Below are 15522 nucleotides of genomic sequence, written 5' to 3'. Positions count from 1 at the left end.
AAACCGGACTCTAGAGCATTACATAGGGAGTGAAGCGAGGTAAGGTTTTCATCGTGTCTTCGGGTCGGGGTTCGACCAACGCGTCGCACGTGATGTGGCGTGTCGTTGTGCCGACTTGAGCAAGTACGATCGCCAGACTTAGGCATCTTTCGTGGTTTGAGAGCGCTGCGTACTTCTGGCTTAGGATGAGAGATGACAGTACAGGCACGAACGTCGGTCCGGACCACCGGACGAATGAATGTGCTTGGCCCTTTACTCGATTTTCGTACACCATTGTGTCTGCTCCTCTGTTCTGCGTTTCGATTTGCGTCACCCGGTAGCTCATGTACTCGGAGTATTTGAACTCAATCTCTATGCTCGTTCGGCCGTTCGTCTTCCTTGTGCTCGTCGCGCCAGAACGCTTCGACATTATACCTTGACAGAAACTCAACATCGTCTTCAACGAGTCCAAAGCCCATCTTGACCTCCAAATCCTGTCTTAGACCATCCAAGCTGGTCTTCAGATCAAGCTGCAACCTCGCGGAACACCTTTTCCTCGCGGATGGCAGGAATGCCCATCACCAACTCACCGTAACGGCAGCAACTGCAACTGCATGACTCCATAGAGTAGCGGTAAGAAGGATCTTTCCATTAGCACAATGTTCGCTACCATCGCGATCACCAACCATGCCATGTCGAGACCATCAGATAAAGCCAGGCTGCTATCGATAACGTCTACAGCATCCCGACTATGCTCGTCACAGCGACCAGGCTGTCGCATTCGCGAACTCGAGACGATAAGGCAGGTGGATGCCCTGCGTCGAGGAGTTTCATCACATTAGGAATGTTTCGTGACATGTTGATGGCCCAACCTGGCGTTCTACCACCATGGTACTATTGCCCGCGAAATGGTGAGAAGAGAAGAATCGAGGTTACCTTCCACGGCAGCGTAAAGCCAGGGGAGGAAGTCGGTGCCCCTGGTCAACAACTGAGAGAGCACCGAGATGGGCATAGAGCCGACACTCATCCCCAGCCGTTAGTTTCTAACCGTACGCTCGTGGGGTCATAGGGTTGGGGTTGTATCTGACCGAGGTGTAAAGCTGCATGATAGCCAATTGGTACGGTTCAGATGCAATGGCTGGGTGACAAAGCCATCTTGCGTCGCTTGTTCTCTGTATGCTACGAGAACCTAATTTCGTAGACGCACCTTAGGGTCTGATGGTTGAGCTTGCACTAAGGAAGGTTCCCTCGACACACCAAGTACTCCATAAGTAGGCTAAGCTTCTTTCGGTCGGGAGGAGCTGCATCAAATTCGTTGGGTCTCTTCCTGGTATTGTGACTGGGACGTAAAAGCATGACCCTATCGTTGTGTACCACTGCTATCACGGACGATTTAGTCTTGCTAGGGAGTGTAAGCTTAGGACGAAATGGTAAGTTAAGCGAGCCCTCTGCGAGCTAACCTGAATAGGAATGTCGTGGTGCTCGTACTCGCTCGAGCAGCAACCGGGGTGCCGCCTCAGCGCTGGCTAGTGTGCTGAATAGACCCATAGCCAAGTCGTGACTCAGGGGACTCGTCTGTATATAGCGAGTGCCCGCCCACAATAAGATACAAGCAGAAGGCGCCCCGGACAGCGAGCTCAAGAGACCAAGAGGGTTCGAATTACTGATCATAGCCCTTATATCCGAAGAACCCCCATCAGAGACTCACAGCCCTGACACAACCCTCACCCACCACACACAATCCTCAAAATGCCCGATCCACCCCTAGCAGCTCTAAACAACTTCACACCAACCCAACACGGGCCCACCATCCCCCCCAACCTATCCCTCCCCGACACCCCCCTCCCCCCAAACTTCACCATCCTAATCCTCGGCGCAAGCGAAGGCATAGGCGAACACATAGCCCACGCCTACGCCCGCGCCTCCGCCCACACAATCATCCTCTCCTCCCGCACCCTCCCAAACCTCCAACGCGTAAAATCCACCCTACACACCATCAACCCCGCCGTCCGCGTCGAGATACTCCCCTGCGACATCTCCTCCCCACCCTCAGTAGAGACCCTATCCGACTCCATCAAAAACTCCATCAACCGCCTCGACTGCACCATCGTCAACGCCGCCTACGCACCGCCCATCACGCTGAAAACCCACCTCGACAGCCCGCCCGACGTCCAGCGCGCCTTCGACACAAACTGCATGGGCACATTCAACGCAGCGCATTACCTCGTCCCGCTGCTGCTTTCCACGGACAACGGCGCACGTCAATTCATCGCGATAGGCAGCATGGCGGGTAGTATCCGCCGCGGCCACATCGCGAACATGGGCTACTGCGTCTCGAAGATGGCGCAGACGCGCATGGTCGAGTACCTGCACGAGCAGTATGGCGCGGCGGCAGATGGGGGTTTGTTCGCGCTGACGGTGCATCCTGGGGCTGTGATGACGGGGATGGCGAGGGGGAACACGCCGGAGACGTTTGTGCCGTTTTTGGTGGATGATGTGGGGCTTTGTGGGGCTTTTGTGGTGTGGGTTAGTAAGAGGGTTGGGAGGGGGGAGTTGGGGTGGTTGGGGGGACGGTTTGTTAGTGCGACTTGGGATGTGGATGAGTTGGTGGGGAGGAGGGAGGTGGTTGTGGGGAGGGATTTGTTGAAGTTTGAGGTGGGGGTGGAGTAAGTAGGATGTGTCGGGGATATTGTAAGGTGCAAAGGTTATGTTGTTGACCGGGCCAAAGATTGGAGGAAGTTGTCGAGCAGGCTTGCGTCGCTTCATGATTAAGGTCTGCAGGCAGTCCTGGATTGATGCTGAATTGATGCTGAACATCACCATCAGCTAGTCTATTCGCCCGCGGGACAACGACCGAAGTGCAAGGGTGGAGGGAAGAGGCACGGAGATTCAGGCACAATTGCTTTAGAAATCGTAATCTGCGACTTCCCTGCCTGGAACGAAGATGTACGAAGACTTGAGGAAGGAGCGTTACAGCGCAAATCCGAGCGTGTTAAGGTCGGCGATAAAAGGGAGCTTGACCACTAAAATCCGTCCTATTGTTGGGCCTGTACCATGGTGGGCAGGAGCAGAACAGACCTATTTTGGTTAGGAAGATCTCCGTAAATGAGAGATGGTGCCTCAGAGGAAGGTCCTCCAGGGCAACTAGCGACACTGTGTAGTAAGAAGTCTTTTCTTTCGATGAGCTGTTGTCGTTCGAGCCCATGACCATGACTTTCAGGCTTCCCCCCGGAAAATCGACAACAGCTTGAGCTCGTAGTGTGCACGGATTGAATGGATTATCATGCAGCACGAGAAAGCCCTTCTGAGTCGCTTCGACCTTCGTGCCTCGGAATTCAACCTTCTGACCACAACCTAGCTATTCCAGTTGCGGGTCGTTCATCCCATTGCGAAACCTCATGGCCATTTTATTGTGCTGCTCAAAGCGAGCCTTGAGTCTAGACAGATCAGGCTTTGGTAACTAGTATTGTATTTCAATACTCGTGCTACGCTAGAGTTTCGCACCCTCATTGTAGCCCTTCTTGCCCTTTACTGCTCCGTACGCGCCGCCACCCTTTCTGAACATGTCTCTCAAGTCTGTCACGAGCTGGTCCGGCATCTCATAAGCAAAGAAGTGACCGCCTCTCTCTGAGTCTCTGTCAAAGACAACGTTGCCTAGCTTCTTCGTCCAAGTTCTGGGTACTGGTTGGAGCTCGGCGGGTTGGTGGCTGTAGCCGATCTTGACATGAGGAATATACTCAGCGGTCCGTTCGCGGGTGACTTTTCCAACGGAGGACTTGTTCCATGAATGAATGGCCTCATAGTATATCCGTATGTTGGCTGCTGGACCAGCAGTACTGAACCAATAAAGACTGATCCAGGTGCAAACTTCGTCTTCTGTCAATGGATAGTCGTCGGTCCAGTCGTGCAGCTTCTCATAGAGCCAGCCTAGCAGTGCCACCGGGCTATCTGCGAGTGCGTAACCCAATGTCTGTGGCTTTGTTCCTTGCTCAAGGCGATAGCCTGAACCTTCTTCCCAGAACCATTTTTTCCGTGCAAGACCTTCTTTCTCTCGAGTCGTATAAGGAGTGAGCGCGTGTTGCAGGCTTAGGAACGGGTGCTCGGACCATGTTGGTGGTGTAGCAAAATCGAAGTTGAGATGTGTAGCCTTGACATGCTGCGGGTACATTAAAGACATAGCTCGGGTGATGTAAAAGCCCCAGTCGCCGCCTTGCGTGACGTATTCACCATAACCCAGCTTCAGCATTAGTTTGTTACATGTCTCAGCATACTGCTCAGTAGCAAAGCCTCTTTTCTTTGTGCCCTCGCTGAAGCCAAAGTTTGGTAGGGATATTAAGACCACGTCGAAAGCTGGGTCTTTCGTGCCGTCACCGTCCACTAGCTTGTCGAATATCTTCAGCCCTTCGTGGAATGTGCCCGGCCAACCGTGGACAAACAACAAAGGTATAGCGTTCTCAACGTTGGACTTTCGCCAGATGAAATGAATCTTCAACGGCTCGAAACCTTCAGCTTGTATGGTAGTGGTGTACTGAGGAAACTTGTTCATTTCAGCTTCTGCTTTCCTCCAGTCATACTTGTCTCTCCAGTATGCCACCAGTCTCTTGATATCGCCGAGAGGAGACCCCAGATCCCATCCTGCTTGCTCAAGTTCATCTGGAAATTTGGCTAGAGCCAATCGGGCTTTAAGGTCTTCGATCTGGGCCTCTGGCACGCTGATCTGGAATGGTGTAATATCTGCCATCTTCTCTTGGTAGCGTCGCGACTGCGGATCTGGTCAAGTCAATATTTAGAGAATAAAACGAAATTGGGGAGGAAGGTCAGGAAATTTATCCAAGGCAGGCATAGCACTGTGTAACACGCATTGTCGCGAAGGGCGGATTAATAAGCTTATTTTGCATTCAAAGGCGCGTCCAACATGAACGCTGACGCTTCACTCGCCGCTCAGCTGTGAGCTCACCGAGATGACGGACATCCTCAGAAGCGAGGTCGATGTGGTACTCCACTTCTTGCGCCTTTCGAGTATCTGACGTATTAAGCTACTCTGGTCTTCCTGCTGCGCCCTAACCAGATCTGAGCTTGGTGAGCTTGCTGGTTTCGGTAGCTGCACTCAATCGCGACTGGAAGTTATGTATCTTCCTCAGGAATATCGACACTGCTCAGAACACACGGCAAGTAGCCAGCAAAGCATGGACGTCCAAAACACCAAGATACTAGCAGTCGGTCACGATGCACGACACGATCCCACGGAGAGCATTTCAGAAGTCTGCAGGAATTGAAAGACGCTGAGTATTGTGCTATATAAGCATCTAATGACTGATATCATTGGCAGTAGTGACGGCGCTGAGAGTGACTGATCTTACAAGAGATACAAAGGAGAAACGTTTCGTACAGCCAGACAACTCATCCACCTGAAAACCATCTCCAGCCTGTGCCTGTACTAGGAGCTGAGGCCAAGTGGGTTAGCAGCGGTGCCAGAGCCATACTTGGTTTTATTGGCAGACGCAGTACTCGGCTTCATAGGACCTGCGCTGCTCGTCGCTGGTGGCCTGACAGCCGTGGCCTTTTTCGCAGGTGGTTTCACGGCTGTAGCTTTCCCCGTCGCTGGCTTCCTAGCGGCACCCTGGTTGGCAGTGACAGCAGGCGGCTTCGCACCTGTCGTTGGGGCTTTCTTTGCCGCAGGAGCAGGTTTTGCAGACGGTGGTGGCAAAGCCTTCTTTGCGGGTGCACCTTCGACCTTCTTCTTTGGTTGTGCTGGCTTGCTTGTCGAGGTCGATGCCGCCTTTGGAGGGGCAGAATAAATGCTCGGGCTGGTGGCTGAGCGTTTACCTTGCGAGGTACTACCACTCAATCCCAGAGGGTTGTATCCGGTCTGCGCCCTTGGAGTAGGTGCATTCGACCAATCCATCACACCGTTCCCATAATCCTTCATCCCATCACCATACCTCTTGATCGTGCCGTTGATGGACTCACCCACACCATTGATACTACTACCAACAGTGTTGAATGCACCTCCAGCAAATGTCCCTGCTGTCGTGACACCGCTCTGGATGGTTGGCTGCAGAGCATTCTGAACCTTGCCTAGGATCCATGAGGTGGCCATTATGCAGATGCTTTGGCTTCTTCAGAAGCACTCTTCTTGGGGCCTAGCTTCGGTGGCTTCCTTTTCTGCTTGTCGCCGGCCTGGCTAGCTGTGTCAGCGGCCTGAGCTGACTTGTCGTCTTTCTGCTCTTCGGGAGCTTTGAGGGCCTTGGCAGGTGGCCTGGTAGAGTTGATTGGAGGTCGAGGTGTAGGTCTTGGTGTGCCAGCCGGGTCTGCTGGTTGTTCTTTGGGTGGAAGCTTGGGTGCTGTTCGAACTTTCCACTCAGGTTTTGCTTTAGGAGCGTGCTTGCCTCGAGACGCAGAAACGTTGATGAAATCCTGGTCGAAGAAGATGTCAAATGATATGTTAGGCATTGGGACTGTGGTGTATCAATGACATAAACGTCGATAGAAGTACTTGTGAAGTCACAGAACTGTACGTGGCTGTAGTATATGTACAACTTTTTCCCTGGAAGCTGGAGCAGCAGAGAGCTCTCAGGGTCATACACAGGGCAACGATTACCGCATTTCGAGGGTTCGATTGGTGTCAGATACCTTGAGAACTGACCCAGGAATTCGAGGGTGAAAACGTCATTCTCGGCAACTGGTCGAGTGAGCAGCACCGCCACAGCCGTTTGAAGTGGAAAAGACAGGGGTCTTTCCATGTTTTTCTTGACACAAACCCCTACACCCAGGCTGGCATCCGGACTTGTACAAGTCTCGACTCTGATCTTGCAAGCATGACCTCCCACAAATGCCGTCGATGCGCACTCGTTGGTGTGATTTTACATGGTTGTGTTGCTCGGTAGATCCTTCCTTATCAACCAATTTCGAGCAACGAACCAACGCCACACCAGCACAATGATCCCAGCATCCTTCGGTGGATTTATCTCGATTTGTGCCACACATCTCGATGCAACTCGGCGCAAGCCTGTCGGGAGCTCTGAGCTTGTTGTCGATGACGGATCTCCCAAAGCACAAGACACAGTACGACGGTTATCAACATCAGCAATATTACCTGACCCATCGACCCGTGTAGCATAATGACTGGCTGACAAGGATAATTACAGCGTCGCAATATGTCGAAACCCAGAGCGCCAGGTGACCGACACGCTGGAGCCGGTCTCAGTCTCGCGTCGCCAGCAGCAACACCCGACGATGTACCTGTACAAAAGTCACAGCAGTCCGTCGCTTCAAGGGCAGTTGCATTGTCGAGCTACTTCCTCTCGGGCGCTTTATGTATCAATTTGTCGCAGTTCCTCGGCACGCCGTTGTATCTGATCAACCAGGACTGGTATAACGCATGGATCGCTTTCACAAAGCAGTCCTTCGGGCTGCTGACAATGACCTTGACCCAAACGTTTTCTCCAACCAAAGTCATCGTTTCAGGTGATGAATCTGTGAGAGGTCAACTATTACGCCAAACAGATGGCACGCTACTATTGGACTTCCCCGAACGCCTTGTGCTTATTGCCAATCATCAGATCTATACGGATTGGCTATACCTTTGGTGGACGGCCTACTGCAGTGGCATGCACGGAAGGTTGTACATTATACTCAAGGAATCACTGAAGAAAATCCCAATTCTAGGATGGGGGATGCAATTTAACCAATTCATTTTCTTGAAACGGAACTGGGAGCAGGACCGAAGTCATATGGCACAAGCCTTGCAACGATTAAATAAGCTTACTGATCCTATGTGGTTGTTGCTCTTTCCTGAAGGCACAAATCTTGCACCAAGCACAAGGCAGAAGAGTGCGCAGTGGGCAGCTAAGAACAACATGAAGGACATGAGGCATTGTTTGCTACCACGTAGCACAGGCTTAAGATTCTGTTTGCAAGAACTCAAGGGTACTGTCGACTACCTCTATGATTGTACTATCGCTTATGAAGGTGTCCCTCGGGGTGCCTTTGCTCAAGACATCTTCACTCTGAAGACTGGATATCTGGAAGGGCGACCGCCAAAGAGTGTCAGCATGTACTGGAGACGATTTGCTATCAAGGACATTCCACTGAACAATGAGAAGGCTTTCGAGCTGTGGCTACTAGCGCGATGGCGAGAAAAGGACTTGCTCATTGAGAATTATCTCATCCATGGTCGCTTCCCTGCCGACACAGGAGTCTCACGAACACCATCCGGAACGGTCAAGAGAGGCGCAGGTCATCTGAACGTCGAAATCAAGTCGAGTCACTGGTACGAGTTTCTACAAATATTTGCACCTATGGGCATCCTCGCCATGGTTTTGTACATCTTCTACGGGGCGTTGCCGCAGAAGTTCTTCAAGTCAGAAAGTGGCAAGGCGCTCAAAGATAGTGCATCGGACATCAAGACACTCAGCTCATCGGTCAAGACCCCATCGATGCCGGAATCTTTCAGCCTCGATATGATCTTCGACAAGGACAAACAGGCTCAGACATTCGGCAAAGCTGGTAAGGCCATGGCACAGTTTGTTCAGTCTCCCGAAGCGCAAAGCATGATGAATCGGGCAGATCTTGTGCAGAGGTGGCTTCAAGACCCACAGAAACTGCTCTTGGAGTCCATGACCTCACCCACACAAAAGGAGAACTTCATGCAGTCGTTGGAAGAAGAGTCGAACCGAAGGAAGAGAATGGCGAACAAACATCAAGGCACGTTCTGGGATGATCTGGAAAATGCCGAGTCGCGAGCAACTCCATCTGTGGCCGGTAAGCCCAAGACTGGAACGTTTTACAACGATATGCAAAAGGCACGAGCACAAAAGAAGGTATCAGCTCTGACGGAAGGCAATCTGAAGAAGAAGGCAAACTTTTGGGATGACCTCGATAAGGAGACCAACAGGAGAGCAGGCTCTGTCCTTACCCTGCCAACCTTGTCGACCGAAAGCTCACGTACTGCTATCAATTCCCTGAACTCTGGTTCGACTGCCATTGGGAGTGGTGCGGCCACCTCAAAGGCGCCAAAGCTGCCTAAGCAAGGACCGAAGAAATTACCCACGACGCCTGCGAACAAAGCATCCGGAACGACTAAGCCATCACCAGCTGTTAAGAAACCTACTACCACAAGCACCGTTGGGAATGGGGCTCCGAAGGTTAAGCAATCACCGCCTAAAGCGCAGCCTACAAGTGCAAAGAAGCCTGCCTCGACAACAGCGCAACCGGAGGCCAGCACAGCCGGTGATGTGAAGAAGCCCGTTTCTAATAAGCCGGCGGCGCCCAAGACTTCCACGACTGCTCCTACGAAGAAGGCTGCCGCGAAGCCCACTGTGGCCAAGACATCAACCACCGCCCCAGTGAAGAAACCACCCAAACTAGAGTCGAATGCATCTACTGCTCCGAAGAAATCAGCAGTCAGTGCGAAGTAATTGGGACAACTCCTTTTCTGTTCTTGCGAAGGTGATGAGAGAGACAACTGTATCTGGTCTCTATTCGGTAATTGTGTGTCTACGTGTATAATATAGCCAGTGCCGAGCATCCAGTCTCGAGTCATATCTATGATGCGTCTCTACGTCTCAGATTCTTCCTTCCTCTCATCCTTCTGACAATAGCGAAAGCACACCTTACATCTCTGAAAAATGCTTCATCATTACTGAGCACGCTGAATTCCTCTGGCTGGTCGCACCTGCCTTCTCCGTGCCAAGCTGTTCTTTCCAGTATCAAGCCCGACTCCCATTCCAAATTATCGAGCGCTACGTTACATAATTGTCGTCGAAATCCGCCCTACGCCGAGAACGTCGATTCGCGCTGCACCTGGTGCCGTCCACCGTTCACACGTAAGTTACGACCAGGCATGAACTTCAGTAAGCTTCAAGCGGCCCAAAGCACGATCTACGGGCCAAATTAGTCAAGCTTAGTGGCCTAACAATGCTCTCACATCCTATATAAAGTGAAGGACGGTACATCCCTAGCCACCTCAGCCAATTCTAGCCAATTTATTCTTATCGGATTCAATTCCGCACTTCCACAGTAGGACAACACCAACGAGCAGCACTAAGCAGCGAACGGAGTAACAACGACGACAACAACAACCAAGACACAGCAATAAGCCTCCGAGACAGACTGTTGTTCCAAAATCCAAAGCAACGATCTCTCGCCCTCCTAGCCATCCACCTGAACCATGGCCCCCATAAAAGTCGGCATCCTCGGCCTAAGCACCAAACCCTCCGCCTGGGCAACCCTAGCCCACTACCCCTACCTCAAAACCAGCTCGCACTACAAAGTCACCGGCGTCTGCAACTCCACCCTCCAATCATCCCAAGCCGCCATCGATCACTTCAACCTCCCCGATGCAAAAGCGCACGAGTCCTGGGAAAGTCTAGCCCGCGATCCAAACGTCGACTTGATCGTTGTGAGTACCCGCGCAGACACCCACTATGATGTCGCGAAGCCGGCGTTACTAGCGGGGAAAAGTGTTTATGTTGAGTGGCCTCTGGCCGCGAATGCGAGTCAAGCAAGGGAGATGAGTGAGCTTGCGAGACAGAACGGATGTCGTACGATTGTGGGATTGCAGGGACGGGTTGCGCCGAGTGTGTTGGCTGTTAGGTCTATCGTTGATAGTGGGCGTTTAGGTGAGATTCACAGTGTGAGTTACCAGGGCACGGCGAACGTGTGGCAGGATAACACGCTGAGTGAGCGGTACCATTACTTTGTGGATCGGAAGGTTGGCGGGACGTTGTTGACGATTTATGGGGGACACATTATTGATTCGATTACGTGTGCTGTTGGGGAGTTGGAGACGTGGCAGACCCTGACGGGGAACTTCAGGAAGACGATGAAGGTGAAGAGGGATGATGGGACGTTGTCGGACGAGACGGTTGAGAAGGACACGCCGGATCAGATGATGCTCATGGGACGGTTGAAGAGGGATCCGCCTGCGATGTTCAATTTTCATTTGAGGGCGGGGAATAGATTTGGGGATCAGCCGGGGAGTGTGTGGAGGGTTTATGGGACGAAGGGGGAGTTGCAGATGACGTTTCGGAGTGCGGGACCGCAGATTGGGGTGGCGGAGAGTTTGAGGGTTTGTGATTTTGAGAAGGGGACTGTGGAGGATGTGGTTATTGATGAGGGTGGGGAGAGGTGGACGGGTTTGCCGGAGCAGGGGCAGAATATTGGGAGGTTGTATGAGGCGTTTGCGACGGGGAAGGCGGGTGTGGATTATGCTGATTGGGAGCACGCTGTTAGGAGGCATGAGATGATTGATGGGTTTTATGATACTATGGTATGATGAGAGCGCAGATATGAGTGCACTGATGTGAGATGGCGTCGCAGCTATAGATAGCGCCCAAGGCAACCACGATCTATACGACTAAGTAGCGTCCAACCAACGTCCCTGATTTGTCTCACTCTCCTGGGGCGCCCCTTGTGCGATAGCTGTTCACAGCGTTCCGGGTGCTACTGACGCACGTTGTCGACATTTATCAGTCTTTCAACGTACTCTGGCATCTCCCAGAAGTATTGGCAACTTCGACCCTTTCCACAACGTCAATCCCAAAGCTTCCCTGCTTCGCCGACTCCTCGATTCTCTCGAGTCCACCTGAACCACAAGCCTAAGGCATAGTCAAGACCGATGTGAACAGTGGCGGCGTTCGATGCACGAGACGAGGGAGGACTGGCTGCTCGCGAGAGCTGTTTAGTGTTTGAGGTCAATGTTGTTGGCCCATTGAGATGAGAATAACAGGATGATGTAGTAGAGGCGTTGTGGAGAGGTAGTGTCAGCATCTTCAATGCCATGCGTGGATTATTCCTTGGGCGATTGTAGCTTGCGCACTGTTGACCAGTGTATGTTAACACTCTGTCCTTTGAAGGCACTGCCTCTGTGATGACATCTGCGCCAGCGTGGTTCAGGTCTCGACCCGGCAAAGACCTTTTTCTTTTCCATCGGGGTACCCATCAGACTCCCGTGAAGCGGCTTGACACGTATTATGAGCTGGGCACACCTCCACTACAACTTCGCCTTCCTTTCCTTCTGGTACCTCTCTTTCTCCAACTTCTTCAACTCAGCCCTCTTGATCTTCCCACTAATAGTCTTGGGCAAAAAGCTCGTATCCACAAACTCCATTTTCCTAGGGTACTTATACGGCGCCGCATGCTCCTTACAGAAATCCTGCAATTCCTTCACAAGCGCCTGTTGCTTCCCACTATCATCCCTGACCTCCTTCCACTTCCCCTCAGTCAACACCACAAACGCCTTCACAACCTCCTCTCGTTCCGGATCCGGCGCAGCAACGACCGCACTCTCAACAACAGCATCATGTAACTTCAACGTACTCTCCACCTCAAACGGTCCAATCCTATACCCACTACTATTAATCACATCATCATTCCTTCCCACAAACCAAAAGTACCCATCTTCATCCCTCGTCGCTCGATCCCCCGTAACATAAAACCTCCTTCCACCTTTCGTCTCACGTATCCTCCGATCTAGCTTCAAACTCCTCATATCAACCACATACCCCTCGAAGATCCCAAAGAAGCCATCCTCCGCACTCCTTCCAGGCGGATCAATCTCAACCGCCATATCACCCTCCACCCCCACCCCTGCCTCCCCACCCTCCCCATCAATAACCGTAAGCGGCACCCCAGGCAACGGCCTCCCCATACTCCCACTCTTAATCTGCATCCCCCTCTGATTCGCACAAATAAGTATCGTCTCCGTCTGCCCATACCCATCACAGATCGACATCCCACCACTCATGGCCCGCCACGTCTCAATCACAGACTGGTTCAGCGGTTCGCCCGCTCCACACGCATGAATCAGCGCTCTCGGCTTCAACTCCCCCTCGAATAACCTCCTGTTCTCATCGAGCACAAGCTGTCTGTATACCGTCGGCGGTGCGCACAGTGTACTAATGGGGAACGCATGTAACACCTCGAGCGTCCGACGTGCGGAAAACGGTAACCTGTCATCGTGGACGAAGAGGGTCGCGCCGTTTGTGAACGCGCCGAAGAAGGACCAGGCTGCTTTGGCCCAGCCTTGTTCGGAGAGGTTCCAGTAGATTGAGGAGGGAGTGGGTGTTAGGCGCAGCCAGAATGCGCCTGTGAGGGCGTGGGCGAGGGGGTAGGAGGTTTGGGTGTGCAGGACTATTTTGGGGGGGCCGGTTGTGCCGGAGGTGAAGAAGATTAGGGCTGGGCTTGTTGGTGTTAGGGTGGGGGGAACGGGGAATGTGGTGTCGTGGGGGATTTTGGAGAGGAGGGAGGAGAAGTCGTCTACGTCGGAGGGGATTTGTGTTTGTGTCTGGTTACTGCCGGCGTTAATCTGGATGATGTTGCGGAGGGAGGGGCAGGCGTTGCGTTGCTTGATTTTGAGGCATTTGGATACGGAAATTTCGTCGCCGATGAAGGCTGCTGCGTTTGAGATGTTGAGTCTGTATTCGATGTCTTTTTCGACTAGGAGGGTGGTGCATGGGCAGAGGATTATGCCGCTTCGGAGGCAGGCGGTGGCTAGTTCCCACCAGGCTGGGATGCGTGGGAGGATCACTATTAGGACGTCCCCGGGGCGTAGGCCGAGGTTGTGCAGGAGTGTTGCGATGCGGTGGGATGAGGTTGAGATGTCGGCGTAGGTGAGTTTGCGCTCTGTTTTGAGGTCTTGTGAGACCCAGTGGAGGGCGTTCTGTGATGGGTTGGTTTTGGCCCAGTCGTCGACTATGTGGGTTGCGAAGTTGAAGGATGATGGACGGCGGAGTGGTGAGATTGGGAGGTGGTCGAGAGACATGGTGTTGTTGTCTCTTCCCTGCTTTATGAGCTGATGTTAGTGCAAGCTGTGCGATTATCTAGCAGTGTCAAATGGTGGTCTCTCTGCGAGACATAGCACGTGAAGCTGACAAGGGTACATGAAATGATCCGATTCTGGAGAGCTATCTACGATGGATGGCAAGCTCACTCCTGCTTGAGATGCTTGAGCTTCTGTGTTTGGTAGCTGTCTAGCCCGGAACGGAAATATTGGGGAGGGAAGCGGGGATGCCTCGGTCGAACGCGAGCATGATACGCGTCTAGGACGCGTCTCTACCACCAAGCACGTATCTTGGATAGGCGATTTCGTGAATCAGCTGATAGAAGACGTGCTTGAGCGTTCTGGAATAGGCGCAACCGACCCAGCTGCAGAAGTCAGTCTGGTATTGGTGCGTCCAAGGAACCGATCGAAACATGGGGCCCTAACTGCAAGCTTCCATCGTTACCAGTACAAAGATTTTCAGTCAAACAAGGTGACCGTCTGTGAGTCTGTACATACAGCCGGCTTCTTTCGAGGCTCAATGCCAGTTTCCCACCTCAAGGCAAGCTTGCCGGTCTCTGAATTTGCAAGTGCTGTAGGAGTATTCTGTAGAACTCGTCGGACAGTCCGACGCATATAGCGAGATGTGAGGTGGTGAGGATTGCGAATAATGGCGCGGACCCTTCTCGAGTGCTGAGGCTCAACTGCTTGTGGACTGGTCTTCATCAGACTTTTGACGTCGAACAGATCTGGGTCTTTCGTCGTGATGTCAAAGACCGGCACAGTTGCCATAGGCCTGCGTTCCGGCAGGCCCTTTTTTGACATGGTAGAACCACTTGCAGCCTTGTAGAGATCCGACCACTCTTCCTCTTGCAAAGGAGGAAGCAAGGTATCTGCATGTTTCGCATACCACTTTCTCATCAAGCCCTTGACTCTGGATCGTGGGAAAGGCTTGTTCCACCTGTTCTTCTCTGGTACCCCCGGTTGAGGCTTGATCTTCCCTCTAGCATCAAGATAGCTCTGCAGCTTAGTCTGGCTACTTAACAGCATAGTGAACTTCTCTGGTGGTCGCCAGTCTTTGGAGTAATTGGTAGGACTTGATCTGGCTTGATCAGCCGCCATAGCGTTAGCTGGTGGAGGAGCCATGATCTCCTTGAGCAGTTCTCTCCTTCGCTTGCCTTTTCTCGCAAAGGTCATCTTCAGCACGTTTTGCATTGGTCCAGGATAGCCCTGATTGGCTCGTTGAAGCATGTAGAGGTACTGCCTCCCTCGGCGCATTTGCTGCGATTCATCCTTCGAGGGTAACGGCGACAAGCCATCTTCTCCGTATTTTACGACAGTACTATTTCCCTTCGCTTTTCGGCGAAAGGACCATATGATATGCGCGCCATGAAAGTCCTGAGCTGCAGGATGGAATAGGTATGTACTTTCTCGGAGTAGGGCTCGATAGAGATGGAGAGGATTTCTGTAGGGCGTAGTCATCACATCGTGTCGTTCCTGCCTTCGAGTTCTAAACTATCCGCACGATCATTCCTCATGGCAGTCGCAGCCACTGACACAACTGCCTCATTATCGGATCGCACCTTCCAGGAGATGATGGCACTTCCCCCAGTGCGAGAGGCCGCTTGCCGTTCCTAGCGTGAAAATACGACGCGTCAAGACTCCGCACTTCCCTGCCATTTGCACCGTGATCGACCGCGACAGTGAGCCCATATCGCATTCACTCGACCTCAGCGCTGCCCACGCTGATTCACACGCCTAGACGCAATTTCCACGCCTGG

The 15522-nt window shown here is 52.5% G+C and overlaps 7 protein-coding genes across 7 annotated transcripts; 3 read left to right on the top strand and 4 right to left on the bottom strand.

The window, feature by feature from the left end:
• Window positions 1–1728: 1728 nt before the first annotated feature.
• PMZ80_003618 (uncharacterized protein) lies at window positions 1729–2649 on the top strand (the record flags this gene model as incomplete). Its single annotated transcript, XM_064872047.1, has 1 exon — window positions 1729–2649. The coding sequence occupies one exon, from the start codon at window positions 1729–1731 to the stop codon at window positions 2647–2649; it is 921 nt and encodes a 306-aa protein (XP_064732427.1).
• Window positions 2650–3469: 820 nt separating this feature from the next.
• Window positions 3470–4720, bottom strand: PMZ80_003617 (uncharacterized protein; the record flags this gene model as incomplete). Its single annotated transcript, XM_064872046.1, has 1 exon — window positions 3470–4720. The coding sequence occupies one exon, from the start codon at window positions 4718–4720 to the stop codon at window positions 3470–3472; it is 1251 nt and encodes a 416-aa protein (XP_064732426.1).
• A 696-nt stretch (window positions 4721–5416) lies between these two features.
• Window positions 5417–6432, bottom strand: PMZ80_003616 (uncharacterized protein; the record flags this gene model as incomplete). The annotated part of the gene is made up of 2 exons (XM_064872045.1): window positions 5417–6057; window positions 6111–6432. The coding sequence occupies 2 exons, from the start codon at window positions 6430–6432 to the stop codon at window positions 5417–5419; spliced, it is 963 nt and encodes a 320-aa protein (XP_064732425.1).
• Window positions 6433–7136: 704 nt separating this feature from the next.
• PMZ80_003615 (uncharacterized protein) lies at window positions 7137–9398 on the top strand (the record flags this gene model as incomplete). The annotated part of the gene is made up of 1 exon (XM_064872044.1): window positions 7137–9398. One exon carries the CDS (start codon window positions 7137–7139, stop codon window positions 9396–9398), a length of 2262 nt encoding a protein of 753 aa, XP_064732424.1.
• A 752-nt stretch (window positions 9399–10150) lies between these two features.
• GAL80 (transcription regulator gal80) lies at window positions 10151–11257 on the top strand (the record flags this gene model as incomplete). Its single annotated transcript, XM_064872043.1, has 1 exon — window positions 10151–11257. The coding sequence occupies one exon, from the start codon at window positions 10151–10153 to the stop codon at window positions 11255–11257; it is 1107 nt and encodes a 368-aa protein (XP_064732423.1).
• A 717-nt stretch (window positions 11258–11974) lies between these two features.
• PMZ80_003613 (uncharacterized protein) lies at window positions 11975–13744 on the bottom strand (the record flags this gene model as incomplete). Its single annotated transcript, XM_064872042.1, has 1 exon — window positions 11975–13744. One exon carries the CDS (start codon window positions 13742–13744, stop codon window positions 11975–11977), a length of 1770 nt encoding a protein of 589 aa, XP_064732422.1.
• Window positions 13745–14221: 477 nt separating this feature from the next.
• On the bottom strand, window positions 14222–15223 carry PMZ80_003612 (uncharacterized protein; the record flags this gene model as incomplete). The annotated part of the gene is made up of 1 exon (XM_064872041.1): window positions 14222–15223. One exon carries the CDS (start codon window positions 15221–15223, stop codon window positions 14222–14224), a length of 1002 nt encoding a protein of 333 aa, XP_064732421.1.
• Between the last annotated feature and the right edge of the window lie 299 nt (window positions 15224–15522).

Source organism: Knufia obscura (genome assembly GCF_036327395.1).
Source record: "Knufia obscura strain CCFEE 5817 isolate CBS 148926 chromosome Unknown scaffold_3, whole genome shotgun sequence".
Lineage (NCBI taxonomy): Eukaryota > Fungi > Ascomycota > Eurotiomycetes > Chaetothyriales > Trichomeriaceae > Knufia > Knufia obscura.
The sequence above is the reverse complement of the archived record's forward strand: the minus strand, read 5'-3'. Positions and strand labels throughout refer to the sequence as shown.